The 20,727-nt window shown below is 36.7% G+C and overlaps 1 protein-coding gene across 9 annotated transcripts in view; it reads right to left on the bottom strand.

The window, feature by feature from the left end:
- The window catches only part of MON2 (MON2 homolog, regulator of endosome-to-Golgi trafficking), a 103,716-nt gene that overhangs the window by 41,325 nt on the left and 41,664 nt on the right, over window positions 1-20,727 (bottom strand). For 7 of the 9 annotated variants that reach the window (XM_070271834.1, XM_070271830.1, XM_070271831.1 and 4 more), the window contains 11 exons: window positions 16,049-16,173; window positions 15,502-15,638; window positions 14,632-14,785; window positions 9,126-9,358; window positions 7,602-7,683; window positions 6,826-7,010; window positions 5,440-5,552; window positions 4,991-5,095; window positions 4,531-4,611; window positions 4,379-4,452; window positions 4,199-4,289 (listed from right to left, as the gene is read on the bottom strand). In XM_070271834.1, coding sequence (XP_070127935.1) covers window positions 4,199-4,289; window positions 4,379-4,452; window positions 4,531-4,611; window positions 4,991-5,095; window positions 5,440-5,552; window positions 6,826-7,010; window positions 7,602-7,683; window positions 9,126-9,358; window positions 14,632-14,785; window positions 15,502-15,638; window positions 16,049-16,173 — 1,380 coding nt within the window. The remainder of the gene's footprint in view (window positions 1-4,198; window positions 4,290-4,378; window positions 4,453-4,530; window positions 4,612-4,990; window positions 5,096-5,439; window positions 5,553-6,825; window positions 7,011-7,601; window positions 7,684-9,125; window positions 9,359-14,631; window positions 14,786-15,501; window positions 15,639-16,048; window positions 16,174-20,727) is intronic. The other 2 variants (XM_070271832.1, XM_070271836.1) reach the window with 1 other exon arrangement.

Genomic DNA, 20,727 nt, shown 5'->3' with positions numbered 1-20,727 from the left:
AGAGAACTTGCCAGCACTCACTCACTCACTCACTCATTCATTCATTTTGTCTGTCTCTCTCTCCCTCTGTCTCCCTCTCCCCTTGCCATGTGAGGACATGGAAAAAAGCCAGCCATCTTTTAAGCCAGGAACAGAGTCCTCACCAGAATCAACCATGCTGGCAGCCTGATCTTGGACTTTCAGTTTCCAGAACTGTTAGAAAATTAATTTCTATAGTTTTTTTTTTTTTAAAGATTTTATTTTTCCTTTTTCTTGCCAAAGACCCCCGGGACATAGTTGTGTATTTTTAGTTGTGGGTCCTTTCAGCTGTGGCATGCGGGATGCCGCCTCAACATGGCTTGATGAGCGGTGCCATGTCCACACCCAGGATCCGAACTGGCGAAACCCTGGGCCGCTGAAGTGGAGCACGCGAACTTAACCGCTCGGCGGTGGGGCCGGCCCCTAATTTCTGTAGTTTAAGCCACCCAGTCTATGGTATTTGGTTGTGGTAGCCTGAGCTGACTAATATACATTCTTATTAGTGAAGTTTTCAAATGTCCAGGTTTTATGCGTGAATGTCAAGAAGTGTGAAAAAAACAGAAAGGAGATAGAGACCAGGAAAAAGAAGTATGAAGCCAAGAGTATGGCCGAGAGCAGGGCTGTCAGTTTAGACACTAACTGAAAAGTTGCAGAGAGAGAAGACAAACCCCTCTCCTCAGTTGCTGGCATTTCTACAACAGAAAGTGAGTCAGTGTACCTCATATACAGTTATATTATTGAGCACTTGTGTAGGCACCCTAAAAATCTTAGGGTAGAAAAATTAATCATTCTAGAGACAATACGATAGAGTGGTTAAGACTGATGCCTGTGAAGTTTTAAGTGCCTGGGATCTCATCTCAACTCTACCGCGTAACAGCTATGTAACCTTGAGTAAGTTACTCAAATTTTTTTAAATTTGTAAAATGGAGATAATAATGTACAAAAATGACCTCATGTTAGAAAGTGCCTGGCACCTAAGTCCCCATAAACGTTGCCTAGTATTACTTCCTCGCCTTCTTCCTCCTTCTTCTTATTCTAACAAGGATGTACAGAGGAATCATGTAGCATTTAAAAGAATGTATACATGTCCAGGCCTCATACCCAAAGATTCTTATTCAGGAAGCCTAGAATGTGGCCCTGACATCTGTATTTCGTAAAACCTCCATAGCCAACTTTGATGCAACAAAAGTTAGATCCACAAGTGAAGTGGTTAAGAGTGGAGCTCTGGAATGAGACATTTGTTGTTAGTGTCATCGAGTGGATTCTGACTCCTAGTGACTCTGTGGACAGCAGAGTGGAACCTTACCCAGTGTTTTTGCGCCACCTTTTCACCTTCTGGTGCTCTATCAGACAATGCTCCATTGCTACTCATAGGGTATATACATGGCCAATTTTTTCTGAAGTAGGTGGCCAGGTCCCTCTTGCTAGTCTGTCCCAGCCTGGAAGCTCTGCTGAAACCTGTCCACCATGGGTGACCCTGCCGGTGTTTGAAATCCCGATGGTACAGCTTTCAGGGTCACAGCGACACCCAACCACCACAGTATGACAACCGATGGACAGACAGGTGGTGTGGTTCCCTGACTGGGAACTGAACCCGGGTCACAGCTGCCAGAGCGCCACACCTTAACCACTAGACCGCCAGGGCTGGCTGGAATGAGACACATGGGTTCAAATCCAAGGTCTACCAAATAATTAGTAGGTGATCCTAGGCAGGTTACTTAAGTTATTTTCATATTTTATCTGTAAAAAGGGGATGCTATTACTGAACCTTACAGAGTTGTTTTAAATAATTAAATAAAATAATACAAATTAGTGCCTGGCATATGGTAAACAACGAACAACAGCTGTTTTATTATTTTTGTCATTGTTATACTGAACTTGGTAATATGGCCACACAAGTATCATCATCATCACTTCCAACAAGAAAGCATTTTCAAGCTTTACCGTCAGCTACTTCCTCAACACACAGCACAAATTTGTACACTAAAAGCCAAAAACGAGATGACTGGTCACTTTAAAGCCACACCTAAAGAACACTGATGTACACATCTTTAATCCCTAGAATATTTAACTCACTCAGAACAGCTGACATTGATAAACTTTTTTTAATGTAGAAAAATATAAAAGTTTCTACTTATTTTAACATCTCTATATTTATAACAATTTTATAGAAAGTACAACTGAATAACAAACTGTTTTATGCTTCCATCTTAAGATATTATTTAATAAAATGTATACTTGAATACTTTTATAAACTTTCATTTCCATTCCATATTTACCACTTCACTTTACAAAATTAAATCCTAAAATGGAAGGTGTGAACCCATTCTCAGGGAAGTCAACTCCATTCCAATGTATCCATTTTCTCAACATCTGTTTCCTCCAAGCCTCCCTGAAGTAGTGCATCCGCTCCTATCACTCTCTTGAAATTATATTCTTCAAAGTTAACAATAAACCAATGATAACCAAATCTCTTATTCTCTCTCTCTTTTTTTTGTGTGTGAGGAAGATTGGCCCTGAGCGAACATCTGTACAAGTCTTCCTCTCTTTTGTATGTGCGATGCCACCACAGCGTGGCTTGATGAGCGGTATGTAGATCTATGCCTGGAACCTGAACTGGCAGACCCCAGGCCACCGAAGTGGACTGCATGAATTTAACCACTATGCCACAGTGCCAGTCCCCCTATTTTTTTCTTAATCCCCATTGATCTTGACTTTTTGTAACATTTTTCTCTTTTGCTATCCATGAGTCTGTCCTTTCCTTTCCTATCACAATCTTACCATTCCTTCAATGTCCAACTCCAATCACACCAATTCACCTTGATTAATCTTTATTGATTTTAGTAGAAATATGTACTCAAATCATCTTATGTAACAAGGCACTAAGGATTCAGAGAATAAGTCTCATATCACTTAATATCTATACTATTTATTTAGACTCTTATACCACCTTAACTGCCACTTAACCATGAGCCAAGCGTTTACGTGCTCTTTGAAAGCAGAAATCTTATATTTCATAGCAGTGTCATGTACATAGTAAAAATCCTGTGCTTGTTGAGTGAATACATAAATTCTCAAGACATTACCATATAAACTTGCTCAGATTTCATTTAGGTAATCTATTAAAAATATTATAGTTTTGTGTTAAGAATTAATCTTTAAAATGCAGGATTATTGAAGATATCAAGAAACTGATTACTGCACTCTATTTTCTATTATCCTTGTCTTGATTTAGAGTAAACTATAATATATATTTTAAAACACCTGCATGTCCATGTAATTCTGTAGCGATATGCTACACTATACAAACTCTGCCCTAATAGGATCCTTTTGGTTAATTTTTAAATAAGTCACACGAGTCAAGATGAAAGCCACAGTAGACAGAATTATAATTAAGGTCTAGGCAGACAACATAATTTTGGATCCTACGGTTAGATGTTAAACAAGTTACTAAGCAGCATTCTCTGCTTTTTAATTATGTTCTGCATGTCTTCGCTTATTTGCAAATGGTCAAACTATATTTATTCATTTTAAAACATAGAAAACATTTTTTTAAAAATAATTTCCACAATCGAAATAAACCCAAATATTCCTGTGTTTTCCAAGTATAACAGAAAATGATATTTTGAGTACAGAAAGAAATGTTCTTGAATTTCAATATTCAAAAGAACTGTCCTAGTCAATCAGTCAATGAACAAAGCAAAAATTTAATGTTCAAGGTAGGGAAAACCATTACCTTCATACAGAAATGATTAGCTCCTTATTTTCTATCTCAGTGAAGGCCAGAGAAACTGAGACATATATTCCTTGATTTAAATCTTGTATCGCCCCAATCATAAATTGCAATTTTAAGTACTGTCATGACATTTTATGGAACTCATTTGTAAATGTGGTATTGCATTTTTCTTTATAACAATATTTTTTTAAAATATTCGGTATAAGAGAAATGGACACAATTTAAAATCATAATATATATTGGTACGTATCACAAGCCAAATCATGTCCTCTTCACTCCCCCTTCAACAAATAACAAGCATAAATGGTAAAAACTCAACAGAGTAGGGTTAGCCTACAAGCTGAGTATTAGTCCCACTGGCAAAACACTAAGACCATAATGAGCGTACACCTTCTTTAACCAAATGATGCATGATATTTACAACAGAGAGGGAGGATATCACACCTTATTATTTCCATAGGCCATATCCATTGCTTCTAGGGATAAGGAGCAAAGCGCATTTATTAAATGATGCAATGATACGTCATCAAGATACCTAAAATAAAAATGAAGGAATAAGACATTCTGATCTAAAATATACAGCCAATAATAATGTTTCCATCAATTTAAAAAACTGACTCTTACTGTGAGCTTTCAAACAGTCTTGAAAGTATATTGGAAATCACTGGTAAATCTGTCATCACTGCTGTTGTTAGAACCTAAGGGACGAATAAAATTAAATGTAACATATGAACACTTTGGGAAGCACGAATTCACTAAGAATTACTAGAACTCACTGTACTGGGTCCTTCTACAGCTCTCCCAGGTTTCAAGGCACCACCACTACTAGGCTTTAATCCCAGAATCCACACAAGATGCTGTTTAAAAAAAATCAAAACAAAGAAACTTATAAAACGATAAAAATTCTAATAACTAAAATTAGAAATCAGTACTAACTTCTGACAACTAAAACCAAAATCAGTAATAGGTTTCTAATAACTAAATTTAAATCATTAATTAACATTCATATAAAATCCTTATTATACCAAGCATAGGCAGAACTTAGGCCATGAGGAGAAACATTCCATCACTTCATACAATATAAGCCATGTCTTTTTTCCTTCCCAACTTCTCCTCTTCCATACTTACTGTCTATTCCTTAGGTCTGCCCCAAGACCAATAGGCATCGCTTAGTTTAATTGTTAGCACTTAGATATAAAAACAACACTGACCTCTGACCCAGAGACTACAGCATACCTGTAGAGTTGCCAAGACAAGTTGCCATGATGTTCCAAGAACAGCTCCATGGCAGTGTGCCAAGTTAAGTAAAGTCCTCATACACTGGATATTTTTTGAAGTTAGCTATATTAAAAAAGAATATATTTGCAAGAACTGTTACGCATTCTTGAAAATTAAAAGCTTGTAAAGCAACATCACTGTATTCAAATACTTTTTTAAATAAGAGCCAAAAATATTAAGAAAATAGGTTTGGATGGTTTTGTACAGAACAAATTCATTTGCTTAAAAGTTGTGTTATCTTAGTCGGTTATGATAATGTGAAATGCATATATAGTTTCTTCTAGAGGTATCATCCAGGAAAAAGAAAGTAAATAAATGTAATGATAAATTTTGGCAAACACACTAAAAAAGGTACAAACGTTTCCTTAACACTTAATTGGTAACCCAGAAAAGAACAAGTACTTTACCATTACTGTCCCTTGAGGCTGGACTGCTAGCGGCTGACCAACTGCCACAACTTGCTGGTGAGATTCACTTGATGGGCTTATCATCATAACACTTTGGCCCTGAATGGAATATGCTAGGATACAAAAGACAATCCAAATAATTAAAATATACTTTTCATCTTGCATTCAAAGTAATGTTATATTTTAAACAATAATCTGATTAAATGAAGCTCAACTATGACACTTATTTAGTTATCTATTACCTATATGCAAACATTTAAAAATCTCATGAGGTGTTGGGGCTGGCCCCGTGGCCGAGTGGTTAAGTTCACGCGCTCCGCTGCAGGCGGCCCAGTGTTTCGTCGGTTCGAATCCTGGGCGCGGACATGGCACTGCTCATCAGACCACGCTGAGGCAGCGTCCCACATGCCACAACTAGAGGAACCCACAACGAAGAATACACAACTATGTACCGGGGGGCTTTGGGGAGAAAAAGGAAAAAATAAAATCTTTAAAAAAAAAAAAAAAATCTCATGAGGTGCAAAAACCAAGACAATAAATAAATATTAATATTAATTTTCTATCTACCTTTTAAAAATAATAAAGCTTCAGTATATTTCTTCATAAGCAAAACAGAATTAGGACACTCAGTATTTTTTTTTTTGTGAGGAAGATTCACTCTGAGCTAACAGCCATTGCCAATCTTCCTCTTTTTTCTTTTGCTTGAGGAAGATTTGCTCTGAGCTAACATCTGTGCCAATCCTCCTCTATTTTGTATGTGGGATGCCTCCACAGCACGGCTGATGAGTAGACTAGGTCCACACCCAGGATCCAAACCCACAAACCTGGGCCACCAATGCAGAGCACATGGACCTTTAACCACTCAGCCACAGGGCCAGCCCCAGGACACTCAGCATTTTAAATATGTATTCCCAGTAAACTTTTCCAGTTAAACTCAAAGACCTATATTCATATTTTCAGTCTGAAAACTGAATAACACATTGAAATATCTTAATGTTACACATAACAAATGTGAATGTTTTCAGAGTATTCAATGAGGGGAAATATGTGAACGTCAACTTGATCTAAGTCGTTGCAAACATCACTGTTCTACCAGCTCCATTAAAAATATTAACCACCATTTCAACAGTACGTTATAGTTGACAAAGGACTTCTTGATTTATCTTCTTTTATCCTCACAATTATTGAGTAAAATTGGTATTATTTTCCTCCCATCCCCACTGTTTTAAAGAGATAGAAGAAACTGAGGATCAGGGGCATTAACTTCTCACAGAGGTCAGAGTCAGCGAGTGGAAAAGCAGAGGCTTAACTCAGAACTTCTACAATCTCTTCTCTACACCATGTCCCCTACCAGATGAAGAGAACTGAAGTAAGCTCGAGCCTTACATTTGCTGGAAAGAGTGGCCGCAGTGGTGGCATTCAATACAGTGAGAGCGTAATGGGGAGGCAGGGAACCTTTGCATATCGCAGTTATGAAGGCATCTCTTGAAGTTACAAGGCCCAGTCGTCCACAGAGAGCAGCCATAGTCAGCTCAGCTTTTAATATATTCTCAGTGGCAGCTTCATCTGTACTGAAAAGATTAAGTATTTTATTTAATATAACTAATTTTTAATTACACCGCAAACATGATGTGGAAATACATATTCAGTGAAGTTTTAAGAACATCTATACAAAAATATTGTTAAAATCAATACATTTAAGAAGGAATTTTAACTAATTAACATAATATCTGAAAATCTGAACTGGGTATAAGCAATGTACACTATATATAATCATTATTGAAGAAAATGGTTAAGAACTCAAAGATTTAACTTAAAATGCCAAAGAATTTTAAAATCAGTAAATTCTGTGATTCTGAGGAAAAATATCAAAGAAATTGAATAATATATTCACCATCATTGAAAAAGTAGTCGGGCTTCAAATGAAAAAGGCATTCTGTAATTTCAGGATTACATTTTCCATTAAAATACTGCGACAATTCTTGTGGAGAGAGGGGCAAGGATGGGATGGGGGAGGCGGATGGCAGAAAAAGAATAATGTTCTACACATATTAAAAACTAATATTAGAAAATAATTCTTAGGACAACTTTGTGTAAACTATTTTCATGTTTGGTTTTTTATAACTGCCACATGCAACATAAAACATACAAAGACTGAATACCTGGCATCGAGGAGGAGTGAGAGAGCAGCAAGCAGCCCACACCAGCAGGCATTCACCATTTCTTCCCAAACAGCTCTACTAACTTAAAGGACAAAAACATACGAAACTTAAGTTAACTATCTTTTTTTTTTTTAATACATACTATTACTTCCTATTCCCTTCCCCTTTACTGGTCCAAATTTTCGGTCTGTGTGACAAGCTGGCTCAGCCAGGAGACTGGTTACGTACATTGGGAATCGAGCAAATAAGTAAATACATGGAGTAAAATGAGATAGGTTTCTCACTGTTGGAGAAGTGAATTACAAATACAGAAAGTTAAAAATAAATCTTGTGATATTAAACCAGAATTGGAGAAACTGGTATGACCTCCTGGTATTTAACATAGATAGGGAGATGTGTGCTTGTGTGTGTGTATATTTCCTATTTAAGGAGCAAGAAGCACACATAGTGCCCATGTGCTAGTTTCTAAATTCTGTTCTCCACTAAAAGGAACTCTGGCTCCTTGGAAAAATAACTGACTCCTCGCTGGGCAAGAAAAATCCAGGAAGAGCTTGGAACATTTTGCTGTATCAGATAATAGAGAAGTGTTCAGAAAATGTCAAAAGGACATAGGGATATGTTCAAAAAGATATAGGAGCCAGCTAGAAAGGGGTCCCACCAGCCATGTCACGGAAAATCTGAGTGTCAAATCGAATAATGATAATCATAGATTGCAGCCCTTTGAAAAAACAGGAATCCATGAATCCAGATTAATATAAATGAATAAATGAAAAAAATAAATAAATGGAGAGAAGGGAAAGCTCTCTTCCATAGTAGAGGTCTCAAAGTATTTCTCCACAAAAAAGTTAACAATTAACTTTGCACTGAAGAAACTAGGCAGACATCATATTACTCAAATGATAAAAGTTAATATTACCACTAATGAGATATACTGATATTGTACGCCTCCTGATGTGTTGATACTCTAGGCATAGCACAGCATCATCTCTGTGGTAGCATTGACAAAAATGAATACATTGAATCTAATTATGAGGAAACAAGACAAACCCAAAGTGACTGGCCCGTACTCTTAAAAAATGTCAAGGTCTTACAAACAAGGAAAACTAAGGAACTGTTCCAGATTGAAGGAGAGTACAGAGATATGAACTAAATACAACATGTGATCCTGGACCATGAAGGACATCACTGTGGCAACTGGCCAAATTTCCACAGGGTCTGGGATTAGATGCTAAATTTCTGATGGCACTTGTGCTGTGGTTATACAGAAAACTGTCCTTATTTTTAGAAAATACACACTGAAGTATTAAGGGGGAATGGGGCATCATGCCTGCAACTTATTATCAAATAGTTCTGAAAAATACATATGACATGTATATGGAGAGAATGCTAAGGCAAATACGATAAAGTGTTAACAACTGGGAAATCAGGTGAAGGATACATGGGAACTCTTATTTTTGCAACTTCTCTGAAAATTTCAAATTATTTCAAAATAAAAATTGAAAATACAGACTCATAATAATTTACCTATTTCCGTATCCAGCTGGTCTGATGTTGACTGCAATTCTTGCTGTTCTGATGACTGTGTTGGTGAAGAAGCTGCTTCAGTGGTAGTCTGACATTCTGTTTCAACCTCCCCTAACTCTCCTTCAATCATACTGGTGATTCCACGTACGAGGTCTAGCAAACAATGGAATGCCACAGACATGGCATAACCCTCTGGTATAGTCGGGGGCTCAACTTTGTCCAACATCTCTAGGCTGAAATTATGAAGAATTCAGAACATTAATGAAAAGTCATAATGATGAAAATATCTATTTTCATAATTTGTAAACCATAGAAATTAAGATTAAAAGAATAGCAAAAGTAAATGGACATTACTGAGTTTGTTTCATTTGGAGGAGAGATCCTTTGATGGTATTCTAAGAAACTCATTAGAAAAATTAAGGCCAGACCACTCTCATAACAAATTATTTTAATAATTTACTTTCTCCCTCTCCCCTCAATTGTGCCAATATTTTAATTAATTGTTGATATTAGAAAAATACAGACTTACATACAAAATAGAATAAGACTTAAACAGATTATAAAACTTTTCAGACTCTGACTTGGGTGCTTTTAAAATAAGGTGCTACCAAATCAATCCTATAAAGAGGAAGATGCTTTCACATTGAAGAAAAGTATTACTGTGAGATATCCAGCTCACCCGTCATCTCAGATACAATCTACCATGAGGGTAAGACTAATACTTAAAGCATCAGTGTGTCAAGTTCAAATTTTAGAGCAGTTTCTATCCTGTAGTTAGAACAAAGCTTTTAGAAGGAAAGACAACAAATCTTTTGTCTTAAATCACAGCAAACGGGGAATTATGGTTTTAAATCCCTTAAAATTGAAATCTGTCATGATAATTCAGTGGTGACAGAACAATGCTATAAGGAAAGAATGGTGCTAGAACTGGATATTCATGTGAAAGAGTGATGTTGGACCCCTATCTCACACCATATACAAAATTTAACTCAAAATGATCAATGACCTAAATATAAGAACTAAAATTACAAAATTTTTAGAAGAACACATAGGTAAAATTCTTCATGACCTCAGATTAGGCAACAGTTTATTAGATATGATGCCAAAAGTACAAGTAACAGAAGAAAAAATAGACAAAGGGGATTCATCAAAATTAAAAATTATTGTGCTACAAAGGAGACCATCAAGAAAATGAAAAGACAATCCACAGAATGGGACAACGTTTCTGCAAATCATATATAACAGAGTAGATGCATAATATTTAAAGACGCCTTCAACTAACTAATATAAAGACAACCCAATTAAAAAAGAGCAAAGAATCTGAATAGACATTTCTCCCACAATGATATATAAACGGATAATAAGCACATGAATGAGATGCTAAAAGTCATCAGTCATTAGAGAAATGCAAATTGAAACATAGTAAGATACCACTTCACACGCACTAGGATAGCTATGATCAAAAGATGGACAATAGGGGACGGTCATGTGGCTGAGTGGTTAAGTTCGTGCACTCTGCTTTGGAAGCCTAGGGTTTCGCTGGTTCAGATCCTGGGCATGGACCTAGCATTGCTCATCAAGTAATGCTGAGGCGGCGTCCCACGTAGCACAACCAGAAGGACCTGCAACTAGGATATACAACTGTGGCCAGCCCGGTGGCACAGCGGTTAAGTTCACACAGTCCACTTCTCAGTGGCCCGGGGTTTGCCAGTTCAGATCCCGGGTGCGGACATGGCACTGCTTGGCACGCCATGCAGTGGTATGCATCCCCCATATAACGTAGAGGAAGATGGGCATGGATGTTAGCTCAGGGCCAGGCTTCCTCAGCAAAACAGAGGAGGACTGGCAGTAGTTAGCTCAGGGTTAATCTTCCTCAAAAAAAAAATTAAAAATCAAAAAATTAAAAAAAATAGAATACGCAACTATGTACTGGGGGTTCTTTGGGGAGAAGGGAAAAAAAAGGTGGACAATAACAAGTATTGCTGAGGACGTGGAGAAATTTGAACCTTCCTACATTGTTGGTGGGAATGTAAAATGGTACGGTAGCTTAGGAATCAGTTTGACAGTTCTTCAAAAAGTTAAACATTGAGTAACTATACGACCCAGCAATTCCACTCCTAGGTACATATCCAAGAGAAATGAAAACATCTGTCTACACAGAAACTTATAGACAAATGCTCATAGCAGCACTATTTGTAATAGCCAAAAAGTAGAAACAACCCAAATGCCCAACAATTGATGAAGAGATAAACAAAATGTGGTATACCCATAAATTGGAATATTATTCAGCCACAAAAAGAAATGAAGTACTGACACATGCTACAACATGGATGAACCTTCAAAACATTATGCTGTGTGAAAGAAGCCTGACACAAAAGAATATTTATTGTATGATTCCATTTATGTGAAATATCCAGAATAGGCAAATCAACAGAGACAGAAAGTGGATTAGTGGTTGCTAGGGGGTGGGGAAAGGGAGATTAGGCAATGACTGCTGATAGGTATGGGGTTTCTTTCTGGGGTGATGAAAAAGTTCTGGAATAAGATGGTGGTTATGGTAGCATAACTTTTAATATAATAAAACCATGAATTGTACAGTGTAAAAAGGTGAATTTTATAGTATGCGAACTATATCTCAAAAACAAAATTGAAATCACTAAACATTACAATAAGAAAAGTTAATAAAAATAATTCATCTCAAATTCTAAAAGTCCCTGAATCATTTTTAAGCCTAGAAAAGGAAGGTAATTTATAAAGAAATGTAAAACTCAGAATAAACAATAAAAACACCTATATATAACTATCATTTATGGAGCAATTACTCTCAGCCTGGAACTCTAAGGGTTTTTTAATGTGTATGATCTCATTTAACTCCTCACAAAACCCCTAAGAGATAGAGATGATGAAACTGAGGACTAAGGTGACACAAAGGTGACACAGTTATTGAATTAGCAGTTTCTAATCCAAGTCTGACTCTAAACCCTATCAATTTAACCTCTAATATCTGCCAACTCTGAACATTTTAAAATTTAGGTATTCAATCAAAATATATTTATATTATTGATCAAGAAATCTAAGCTCAAGTAGGGAGGTAAAGAATGTTTATAGGTCTAAACTTTGCCAGGCCAATTAGCCTTACAGAGCCACATACTAAACCAATCAGTGCTAAGCATCTTGTTAGATAAAACCCTGTTCTCAAAGAAGAAACGGTCTATTGGATAATGCATCTAAAACGGATTTTAAAAATCCTAAACATCAGGGGCTGGCCCCATGGCCGAGTGGTTAAGTTCGTGTGCTCCGCTGCAGGCAGCCCAGCGTTTCCTTGGTTCGAATCCTGGGCACGGACATGGCACTGCTCATCAAACCACGCTGAGGCAGCATCCCACATGCCACAACTACAAGGACCCACAATGAAGAACATACAACTATGTACCAGGGGGCTTTGGGGAGAAAAAGAAAAAAAATAAAATCTTCAAAAAAAAAAATCCTAAACATCAGAAACTCTAATTCTAAAATTCTACGGTACAGCCTTTTAAGCACTAGAATAGTTAAGAGAAAAAGGTAATTTATACTTATTTTTATTTTATACCTAAAACAAAGCTCAGTTTCTTATTTCACTGTTTCAGTGCTATTTTATTAGAATTACTACATAAATTCCACTTTTAGATAAAATGTATCCCATTTATTTAAATATTTTAAATTTAAGGTCACGTTGCAAAACCGTCACTAGGTCAACTTTGAAGGGAGCCATAGTGTAATAAATCTGAAAGAATATAATGTCTCCAATACTTATGTCAAAACTACTTCTGTCTATACATCACTTAAGTTTTCAAATTATTACATACTTAAGAAGTCAATAAAAGAACAGGATATACAATCAAGATTTATATGTATGCCTTCAAAGAAAATAGCGAAAATCATTTTATACTGACCCTTACAATGAACAGATGAATGAGGATGCAATTCAACGGGGAAGCTCCAACGTGAACACACTAACTCATGGACAAAAGAACACCCAGTATTTTCTGGCGATTTCTGGTTTCAGAAGCGAGTAATCTCAGTATGGACAGTGCTAAAAAAACATCTATCTATATGTTCCTTTAGAGATTTAGTCCTAACCTTGTCTTAAAGATAAGAAAATTAAGATCAAGTGAAATAAGGTGCTATACTCAAAATCACAGTATTTAGTAGTAGGAGTTAAAATCTAAGTCTTTTAATTGATAAGGATTAAATTATCAATAAATAATTTGTTTTTAGACTTTTACTTTATTAGTAAAGGAGCAATTCTTACAGCTCGGCCAAGTATTTACTCTCTTATCATTTGTTTTAATTTTTCTTCCTCAAGCACACATCTTCACTCTCTCCCTTCAATTATGTCTTTGCTCAATCTTATTTCCTCAGAGATCCTTTCTGATCCATCTTCACTTTTGTCACTCTCTATCCCCTTAACTTACCTTTTCTTCAAAGAATCAATCACTACCCAAGGTGATATTATATGTTAGTGTTTTTATTTACTGACTACCTCACTCACTCAAACGTAAGCTCCAGAGCAAAGCGATTTTCTTCTGTGTTGGGGTCTTTTAAATGACTAAGAATAGCAATGAATTTTAGTTAAATCTTTCAGTCCTCTTTGACTCTATATTTACAATTTTAGGCAAAATAAAGCTGCACAGCAAAATATCATTATGATGACACAAAGCAGACTGACATACCACATAAATTCATGATTTAAACTAAACTAGTCAGCAATCCAGAGACTTATTGTCTTGAGTCTTGATTTACTGTCACCAGAATGGTGTTTTAATTATACACACCAATTACTCAAAATATATAGTTAAACGCCTTGCAGTAACTGTTACAACGTTAAACCTATGTAGTATTGACTGCGTTATCTCTCTAAGCACTACACTTCAGCAAGACAAGAAAAATTGACAATACACTGCTGAATATGTATTTGTTAAGTTGAAACGGCTAGGCAATTAAAAAATAACACATAACACGTGGAATCCATTAAACAGTTTTAATTAATTAAAGTTTCATATTAAACCCCAATAATGTGCTTAGCTAAACACCTAAAACAACTTTTCTCACCTATAGAACCCTGAAAGGTAAATATATCACCACTCCCATTTTACAGGTAAGGAAACCAAGATTGAAAAAAGGTTAACCTGAGGGTAACTCAGTACTAGTAGCCCTAAGTCCAAGGGGTCTGAAGTCAAGCCTACATTTAAATCAAAAAGTCACATGGAACAGGTGAATAGGTCCTTAGGGAAAGAAACCACACTTTGTTTTACAATGCTCTTAACAGAATACAAATACTACAAAAGAAAATAAACAAAATCCAGTCCTAGATAAAATTCTCAAAATGTGACAGAAGAAAATTAGTTCTAAAATGTTAGAAATATTAGGTCTAAAATTTAAAATCTAATGCACTAAGAAACACTTTAGGATAAAATATCACCCCTAACAATACCATTCCTTACCAAATAATGCTACTAGTACTTACTACGTGGCTTTAGCACTGCCTTGTACTGTTATAGTCAGAATAGGTATCCAAGTTCCTCTATATTCAAACGCTGGTAGCAAAGTAACACCTCCACCAATCCCCAACATTCCTGTGCTAGCCGGTGCTGAGACGGGGCCGCCCACATTATTGTTTCCTATTAGATAAGGGGAAGAAAGCAAAGACATTAATTTACTATTTAATTCCAAATCAATAATATTCAAACACCTGGTCAATTAAAAAAAATTGTGCTATAGGAATGGATACTGCACAAATAAAATTTTATCAATCCTATTTTGGCTATTAGAGTCTTCCTATTTCCTCAAAACATCATTTCCTTTTACAAATAAAAGGTACTAATAAGTTAAATTACTGACAAACTTTGTAATATATCTTCCATTAGCCCATTTTTTACCAGAGGTGGGAATAAAGAATAAAAAGACCACCAACCAGACAGTAAAAAGTGGAAGAGAAAGAAAATAAAGGGAAACAAGACATACATTGATTTCCAAACAAACTTAAATCAGGTTCACCCGTTTTCTTAAAAGAGAGACTAGCAGAGCTCCTAAGGTGGTAACCAGACTCTTTAAAGAGAGGCACCAAATGAAGATTCTCCTAAAACGAAGATGAGCATCCAAACTTTTGTTCTTATGTGATTAGAGGAACTGAAAGTATATCAGAGAAGAAAACATATTCTGGAAAGAAATAAACACAGCTGCCTCAGTGAGATCAAATTATTCTTTAAGTGTAAGTCTTTACTATCAACAATTCAAATTTTTCTAGTCACAGGATTTCTATAAAATATCCTCTCAGAATAGTGAATATTGTAAGTCATGGCAGAATACAAAAACCAAAATCTGAGTAAGCCTTTACCAGCTTGGTTTGCAGCAGCAGTATTTCCTGTAGGAGGGACAAGAAACAACGACTGGATAAAAGATCCCAGCGCATTCACAATATCACGGAAAACCTTGGTGGAATGCTGTTTCATGTCATAGGACTGACAAAATGACCTGTAAAATAATCGTAAATGTTTCTGGGAAAAATATTTGAAGATATGAAAAGTTTTAAGCATTTTTTATAGCACATAATGTTGATAAATCAGTCTCGACACTATACTTCAAACCTCTTCATCGCACCTGAGGGATTTTCCCAATTCAGGAGAAAGGTTCAGACAGAGGTCAACGTTCTAAAATAAAGCTATCTTGGCCATATTAACTCAGTAAATTCAGACTGATGGAAATCACTAACCACACTTTTTGCCCATCTCCCAGTTGTTTTCCACACCCCCACCCCTCCATACATACAATACACAATTTTCTTTGTTTAGAAATCCACTAATATTGGGGAATAAATACTTAAACTCTTCCTGTTGGCACAAACACTAACCTAACCATTTAAAAAAATATTGCTGAGGTTTTACCTTAATAATTGAGGCTGCACACAAAGTCTGTGTATTGATTCCACAGCAACAGCTCGTAGCCACTGAGGTTTATCTGCATCCAGAAATTTCACCAGAAGTGATAGAAAGATCTCACATTCGGTTACCTAAAACACATAAGATTTTTTATAATACTTCTTTAAATCTAAGATAAGAACTATAAATTGCATTCTTGTTCTTAATGTAGTGCTACGGACAAATAAAATTTCAATTTAATTTCTTCCTGCTTTTTCTCCCCACATCTCCCCAGTACATAGTTGTCTATTTTAGTTGTGGGTTCTTGTAGTTGTGGCATGTGGGATACCGCCTCAGCATAGCTTAATGAGTAGTGCCATGTCCACGCCCAGGATCCGAACCAGCGAAACCCTGGGCCGCTGAAGTGGAGCACACAAACTTAACCACTCGGCCACGGGGCTGACCCCAAAATCTCTTAATTTTAAATAAACTAAAATTCTTAATAGTGAGTAGAGAAAAAGGAGAAGGGAAAAGTAGTTATATATGGGAAAGCGAACAGTAAAAATCATCAGTGTCTCTCTAAATACATCCCTGAAAACTCATACTAGCGATCTGGTAACGGGATTGATCTTTTAGCCTTATTCTTTAGAAAGCACTATGAACCAGCCTCGCTCCTGGAAGGCAGCATGTACCATGCAACCTGCTGATCAGGATGTGTGCTCTCTCCCTTCAGTAACACCACAACAGTTTTTCCATGTTCTGCTGCTGCTTAAGAAAGAAGCATTAAGCCAAAGGATGTTTAGCATCCGTTTTCTAGTAGGAAAACATGGAGGAACCTGTAGCAGCTGACAGGTATAAAGTCCTTACAACAAGGCCTAGTACATAGTTTTGCTTTAGTATTAGTTATTACTATTGTTATTAATATAAACCATCTCCTCTGCAAGATCTTTGTAAATAAGTAATAATGTTTAAAGCACATTCTCAACATTATTCATTAAATGTCTGATGACTTGAGTGAATGAACAAACAGAAAGTAACCAGTTTATTCAAAGGTCAAGGGATTGTTTCTGTTACATATTAGTCGAGGACAGAGCAGGTAAGAATTGAGCTGACACTGTAATTACTAGGCAAAACCGAGTCTTCCTTTCTACACCAGGTGCAGCAGGTTATCAGCTATTTTAGCTGGGGTTGCCCCAAAATGAGTGAACGCAACATGGGGTAAGGAATTTCAGGAATCTAGTAACCTTCAGGATTTTAGCCCAAAGTCTTAGCAGTTGGTATTTTCTAATGCCATTCAGTATCTTTAACTGGATGCTTAAAAGTAGGACATAATCATGACAATAAAGTAGGAGGATAAGTAAACATTACCCTTAGACTGCCCATGACTGAGGAAGTCATAAGAGAGGTTTGTCACTGTCCTAAATACAATATAGTTGAAAAGCACTAGATCAGAAATCATTGGCTCAGCTTCTTTATCCATCAACTTCGTGGATGACAACAAGCTAGGTAACCCTTCTTAGAAAGGATAAAAGTACCTACACCTTCTTCAGAAATCAAATGAGAAAAATATAAGATAAAAAATGTCCCTTAAATATGATAAAGTGCCATGCAAATACAGAGAGCATTACTATTTTTACTAAACAAAGTGATCCCTTTTTAGATAAAAAACTGAAAAAGAAAGAATCGTGCTAGTGTCACTAGGCAACAGTTGTATTTACTGAAGAGTGTCCGCATTGTAGGTCTTTTAAACTGTGCCCTAGCTGCTTCAGAGTCAAAGTGGAACATAAACGTGACGGTAGAACTGAAGGCTCATCAGGCAGGTTTTGAGGTGAGAAAATAAAGCTCTCAGAAACATCAAGTACATCACAGCCAAAGGAATATAAATGTTACAGAAACTTGCCTGGAACAGCATATCATTGTCTCTTCTATGATAGAGTGACTAGAGTAAAATCAATCACTTAATTTGTACCACAGCCACTAAAATCTTGTGATTTAGGTAAAAGAGAACACCTCTCTCCTGAGGTCTGGAACTTTGCTCTCCCTTCCTCCCTCCTTGCCAAGTGTGAAAGTCTGATCAGAGAACTAGTGTTGAGGACGCTGAATTCTCAGGGCATCAATGTTCTTAAGGGCATCGGTAGAGGGTGCCTACTGTGAATCTGTTAAGCCTCTCCCCAAGAGGCTGCACTCATAGGGAAACAGGTATTAAGATTAGTATCTACTGCCTAAGTCCAATTTTTGTGGCATAAAGATACTTCATGAACTCCATTATACTAGCATGAAGGGAGATGAAAGTTTCTATATTCCTATAGTCCTACAATATTACAATATTTAAATGCAGGAGTCTATTTCTCAGGGGCTGGTTAGAGTTAACCACCTTATAGCTAAAGGATTTGTTAAGTGATAGGATCCTTTGCTAGAGAAATGTCTGTGAAGAAGTAAAAAATTGGGTAGGACAAGTCAGTTTAACCCCATTCATTCCTTTCTAAAAGCAGTAAGTCAAGGGCAGAAGATATGCTAGCCACTTATAACAAAGTTTCATAAACTCCTTAAAGATTATCTTCCTAAAAAAGTTATCTGGGCACGGAGCCTAAGCAATTCAGAGGGCAGAGAAGCACCTCGTTCAGATGGTAGAAAGGGGAAAGAACATATTATACTAGCCATATTATATCTCTACCTGAATGACTGGAGTATTCTAATTTCCGCTAGTCACTCTAGTGGAACTATGAACTAAGCTATGAAGATCGGTTATCTTCACCTCTGAGCTACTTGATAGAACAAGATAAGCTGTGTGAATACTGGGGGGAAATACTGAGTCTAAAGTGCAGAGATTTCCAAAGTGTGGTCCCTGGAACCCTAGGGGTCCCTGAGACCATTTCAGGGGGTCTGCGAGGTCACAATTATTTTCATAATAAAACTAAGATATTACTTGCCATTTGCAATTTATTGACATTTGTACTGATGGTGTAAAAGCAATGGTGGGTTAAACAGCCAGTGCTTTAGCAGAATCAAGGCAGTAACACCAAACTATACTAGTGTCACTGTATTCTTCACTGCAACACACAATTTTAAGAAGTCTATTTCACTTAAGAACCACAATGAACAAGGGGCTGGCCCCGTGGCGGGGTGGTTAAGTTTGTGCGCTCCGCTTCGGAGGCCCAGGGTTTCACGAGTTCAGATGGTACGGTGCTGCTCATCAAGCTACACTGAGGTGGTGTCCCACACGCCACAACTAGAAGGACCCACAACTAAAAATATACAACTATGTACTGGGGGCGCTTTGGGGAGAAAAAGGAAAAATAAAACCTTTAAAAAAAAAAGAACCACAATGAACAAAAATAAAATGAACATACACAAAAAAACAAAATACAAATTATTGATCTTATAAAATCTGATCCATAAGTGCATGTCTTAATTTTCTGTGTGGCACATGGGAAGTACACATAAAGCACTTTGCTCTGTATCAAAGTACAATGGCTGTCTGGAGGACAAGCACAGTTACAAACTGACCTAGACACATTTCTCCCTACAGAACATTTTAACTGAAAGAGTAAATGGCAAGCTATGACTATTTTAGACTTGTGTATACTGCAGACATTTTCTCTAAAATGAACAAAGTAAGCCCGGCGAAACAACTGACAGTATTTGTTGCTGATGATAAGATTCGAGCCTTCAATCAAAAAATGGAATTTTGGGAAAACTTGTACCTGACACTGTGACCTTGACAGCTTCTTAGGAACAGAAGACTTTTCTGATAAATGGGTGGTAATATTAACATATAGGATTTTTGGTACTGTATGAAGTGTTAAGATTTGGAATATGTCCACAACTAAAACACATGATTTACAAAATCATGCATGAGTAAAAGATACAATAGAAACACAAGATGAATCTTAATGCAACCTAGTACAAAAAAATCATTAATATGGTTTCAGATTCTACACCTTTAAGAAAGTGTCACCAGTCCAGTTTGTTGTTATATCATGGAAGAATATTCACCATCATCTGAAAAGGCCATTAGATAATTCTGCCTCTTCCAACTACCTATCTTTGTGAGGCCACATTTTCATATTCTTCAACCCAAACAACATATCACAACAGAATGAAAACAGACGATACGAGAATCCAGCTACCTTCTATTAAACCAGTCATTAAAGAGATTTGCAAAAAATGTAAAACAATGCCTTTTTTTCCTTTGGAAAATATAGATTTTTTCCCATAAAAATAAGTTTTTCTCACCCTACAGCTGCCACACCTCTCACTTTTGCCCTTGGAGACTGCAGAATGTCGGAATTTTCCCCAAACTAAGAAGTCCTAATGTAACAAAGTATAACACGGAAGAATTAATATCTTCTATACATCTGAAGAATACATCTTTGCAAACACAGTCCTACAGCTGCTTTATTTGGAAGTGAAGCTTTATCACTTGGTCATTACCCGCAACTGACGAGTGAAGTACAGAAATAGGCCTTTTTCTTCTTTCTGGCAGTAACAGCCAATCTTTTCTGTAGCTGGCTGTGCTGTTATCTCGCCCCTCCACTCCCCCAAATCAAGGAGAATTAGGTCAAAATATGGAGAATGGTATAAGAACGGTACAAGAAACTTGGTACCTGCAGCTTTGGAGAGGGAAAGGAATGAGACCTAAGACACACTGAAGTAGGGCCAGCCTCGTGGCTGAGTGGTTAAGTTCGTGCACTCTGCTTCGGTGG

Source organism: Equus caballus, chromosome 6, assembly GCF_041296265.1.
Source record: "Equus caballus isolate H_3958 breed thoroughbred chromosome 6, TB-T2T, whole genome shotgun sequence".
Taxonomy (NCBI): domain Eukaryota; kingdom Metazoa; phylum Chordata; class Mammalia; order Perissodactyla; family Equidae; genus Equus; species Equus caballus.
The sequence above is the reverse complement of the archived record's forward strand: the minus strand, read 5'-3'. Positions and strand labels throughout refer to the sequence as shown.